Below are 4392 nucleotides of genomic sequence, written 5' to 3' on the forward strand. Positions count from 1 at the left end.
CTTATTTATTACAGGCTAACTAATACAAGGACAAATATACATCAATCGTACGTGTCCCAGGTCGTACGTGTTTCTGTTGTTTCATCATCGTACCATATCAAACACCTGTTAATAATAATATCTTCATGCAATACGATATCGATCTTGAATACAAATGAAGCATCAATTCATATTAAATGCGGTAAATTAAACTCCATCCAACTCAACTAAGTGAAAATACTGCTGAATTAAAATGAAAATGCACAGTACCTAAAATGCCTGCATAATATGATAGAGGGACATCTTTGTTTTGTATTTTGTTTAATATCATTTCAGGATTAAGAACCAGGCTGAATTCCTCCCATCCGATTATTCCCCAAACGTAATCTCCCTCTTTCAGCTCCGGATATGCGGACTTGATCACCTTTGCCACTCCACATCCCTTGATCACCTAACATACAAGTAACCTAAATTTAGCTCGAACACCTCTGGCCACAACCAACCAGTCGTATGTTAAGTATTAATACACTTGTCATGTAATCGGTCGCTCTTCCTATACTATAAAGTAGTAATACATAGATTCATTTGCCATGTGATCAGTTGTTGTACTATGGCTAAACCTGATTCAAGCTAAAATAATTCCCTTACAATTTTTAGAAAACATTATAACTAAGCGGAATTAATATACATAATCTTACAGTTCCAGGGACGATAGAATTTAGTATGAAAAGAGATTTTCTTTGGGAACGCATGAGATGACACATATAAGGGTCGCAGGCCAAGTAAATATTTTTGACAAACACTCCCCTTGATCCCTCTGGAATTTCTGTACTGGCCACTCCCATTTTCAGTTCAAAATCGCTCTCCTTCGGCCAACCTTGTACGTAATTTTTCAATATTATCTGCTTGTTAGGCAGCTCCATCTTCTTCATGTGAACTCAACTTTAAAATGATTCTATTCCTGTACGGGAATAGGCAAGAATAACATGTACGTGTTTAAATTGTGTTGAATCACTCGGTTTGGCATTAAATAACCTCCAACCGTGTAGAAATAGCAAAGCTGTTGAGCCGTAGTGTTTGCCAATATCTAGCTGAATCTAGTAGTATATATGTCTACTAATTGGAGTATTGTATATTAACCCACAGAATTATCACGGGACAAAATTCTTATTCAAATTAAGTCTGGCCGAACTAAACTAATTACAAATGTAATACACTTGACAAAAGATTTATCATTTTTTCCAAACTGTGTAGCAATCGATTACACTTGTTATATAATTGGTTCCGCCCGAGTTAGAATTTTTTCATCACATGATGATGTTTTTAATGTAAAGAAAGCAAAACAGTCCAGCGGATATACGACAGCTGCTACCTGAAACACTGCTCGAACCAAAACTTTAATTGTCAAAAAGATTGTATGCAGAGGAAAGTAGAAGATAGAGGGTGTTTCGATAAGTTTTATAAACTGGTCTAGATGCGGATCTATTGTTATAATATCTGTTAAAGATAATAATTTTGAAGACATCTTTATTCTTTATTAATTTTAATTCTAGATCCACAATGCATAAGAACAAACCAAAATTATTTGGTTCAGATTTCACTATATCTTTTATCTAGGGGGAAAAAGTACTTATTTTTAATAAGGTTTAAATATATTTTTAATTTCGTAATTATAATTTTTTTGACATTTTGGTACCCAATTTACTCAGGTAAATTTAGTCTTATACATTTTTAGTTTTCGTGATTTTAGGATAAAATTCCAGCCAATTTTTAACTTTTAATATTCCAGTCAATTTTGTCAAGAAATCGCTAAAATTTAAAGTATAATATAGGATTAAATTGCTATTTTAATAAGTTATAAGATCAAAATACAAATCACTATAGTTAATATGATTAAAAATACAATTGAACCTTTTGAAAAATCAATGAAACCTATACATCCATACATATAGAAAGCATTACTAAATATTAAATAATTCTGACTTTAAAATATTTAAGCATTTATGTGAAACGGTTATTCAGTAATATAATTAATTAAAAGTGGCTGAAGCTATTCGGCCAAACATTTCCCTACTTTGAGAGATAATTGGAGATAGTAGCGGTAATTCCTATGTGTTTAGGGGGTTGGTGGTGGTGGCGATCATGTTGATGATAATAAAGGTATTGCCGATGTTTGAAACTTAGCTTAGCCCTATTAAAATTTAGTAAAAGCATAAATTATTCTAAAACATTAGGATAAGTTCAAATTTGATTTCATGTGTTACGAGATTTTAAAATTTTATCCCATGTTTCGTCAAAAATTATAAAAAGAGGTGAAAATATTGCCAAAAAAAAAGTCTCCTCCCACTAAATGACGATGTTAAAACTAATCATCGATTAATTTTTTTATCCGTACGCGCGACTTTCGCATGGGTTCTCTATCATTAGTTTTAACATTCGGTAGTGTTGGCGTTGTTTTTGGCAACTTTTAAAGAAACATGGGGTTAAATTTAAAATTCCATAAAGCATAAGTCAAGTTTGAAATTGCTCTACACTGTGGGATTAGTTTTGCAATTTCATCTCAAAATTTAATAATCATTGCAAATTAATCAGATTTATCCATTTTTTAAAAATTAAAACATACATTTATGTAATCATACATTTTACAATCAATTTTTATATATAAGTTTTTTATTTGTCTTGAAAGACTTGAATAAAATAATATGTAGAAAGTAAAACTCACTTTATCCAATAAATTAAAAATAATTACAAAACTAATAAAAGAACAAATTGGTTGAAAATTAAAATACATAAATTAATAAAGATAAAAGTAATAGAAATTTAGTAAAGAATTATAACATAAGAGGGAGCAAACTCTTCTTCTCTGTTAAGTTGAAAGTTGAATGATATGATTTTAACTAGTGGAGAGTGTGTATTCAAAAATAGGGAGATGGAAAAAGTGATTTGCATAAGTTAAAAGAAATTGCATGTGATTTTTTATTTTTTATTTTTTAAATTGTGAATACAACTTCGACTTGGCCCCATGAGGAAGAATATGAAGTAACGTTTCATATAGCACCATGATTCATGAAGCTTTTTTATGGTCCTAGGAAGAAGTGCCCCTTCTTTTAAATTTTTAAGATAATTACGAAGCAAATATTCTTAAGAATGAACAATGGGCTCTATCATTTATAATTCAGATTATTCGTAATAAAATCCTAGAGAATAATACAAATACCAATATAAATGAAAGTATAAAGCATAAATTAGATCTCACAACTCATTGGAATTAAACAATCACCGAATTTTTAACCGAAATTACAAAAATTAGCGAGACATGTTCACGAAGGAACACATAAGAAGAAAAGAGAGAAAATTCATTAAACACTAGAATTTTTAGAGAAGAGAGATCCAAGTATCTAAGATCCAAAGATGTTCATATGATGAACTACATCAACATTTATATTTACTAGTTATCTAATCCTATTAAAACTAAAACAAATAGATTTCTAATTAAGCTAAAATACTTAAGGAATTAAAACTAATATTCTAAAGGGGCAAAGTATTTTTTTAGTCCATAAAACAATGACAGAATTCTTTTGGTACCACAACTATGGCATATGTCGCTTTTAGTCCATAAAACTCATAATCACACATTTTAAGTCCCAAAAACGTGCGTTGTGATTTTAGGACTAAAAAGGCGTTGTTTGGAACTAAAAAAATCGCAAAATCACATTTTTTTGGACTAAAAAGGCGTGATTTTGAATTTTGTGGGACTAAAAACATCACCTACCATAATTGTGGTACCAAAAATAATTTTTTCCTTATTTTATAGGACTAGAAAAATATTTTGTGCGTCCTAAAGAGATACTTCCACCAAAGATAGTTCCCAACCATCCTAAGGTATCCCAATCAATTTCAAATCCTTCCAACATTCATGTCTTAGACTTTTCTTTTTCAATCACATTCCCGCATGTTTACGTGTGGGCATGCCTAACTCATTATTTTGGCTTCTTTGTCTTTTCTTCATTTCATCAATCCATTATAAGCTAATGTTGCATTATGACACTTGATCAAAAGCATTTTAGCCATAAAAGATAGCAAAATAGCACTCAAAATTATAATAAAATGAACTCCTCTCAAGAAGTGGGAAAAAATATATGTATAAGAATATGTTGGTGTTTGGTAAGAAAGAATAGATGGAGGTGAAGTAAAACTCGATATATATGAAACCCTTTTGGAGTCAAATTTTTTTTCCATCCAAAATTGGGCAGAAAAGTAAACGTATAAAACCAAAAAGACAAAAAAGTATATATTTTATGTTTATTTACTCTATTACCTATACATATAATTTTTTTTTATATTTTTTTTTTGATAGAAAGTGAAGAGAATTGTTTAATTAATAAAATTGAAAAAAAATTAATTATTAGATCG

At 30.0% G+C, this 4392-nt stretch overlaps 1 protein-coding gene across 1 annotated transcript in view; it reads right to left on the bottom strand.

The window, feature by feature from the left end:
* Positions 1-960, bottom strand: part of LOC105162094 (2-alkenal reductase (NADP(+)-dependent)) — a gene marked incomplete in the record, with an annotated part of 2356 nt that extends 1396 nt beyond the window's left edge. The window contains 2 exon segments of the mRNA XM_011080031.2: positions 250-430; positions 678-960. Of these exon segments, the coding sequence (XP_011078333.2) occupies positions 250-430; positions 678-911 (415 nt within the window).

Source organism: Sesamum indicum, linkage group LG1, assembly GCF_000512975.1.
Source record: "Sesamum indicum cultivar Zhongzhi No. 13 linkage group LG1, S_indicum_v1.0, whole genome shotgun sequence".
NCBI classification, from domain to species: domain Eukaryota; kingdom Viridiplantae; phylum Streptophyta; class Magnoliopsida; order Lamiales; family Pedaliaceae; genus Sesamum; species Sesamum indicum.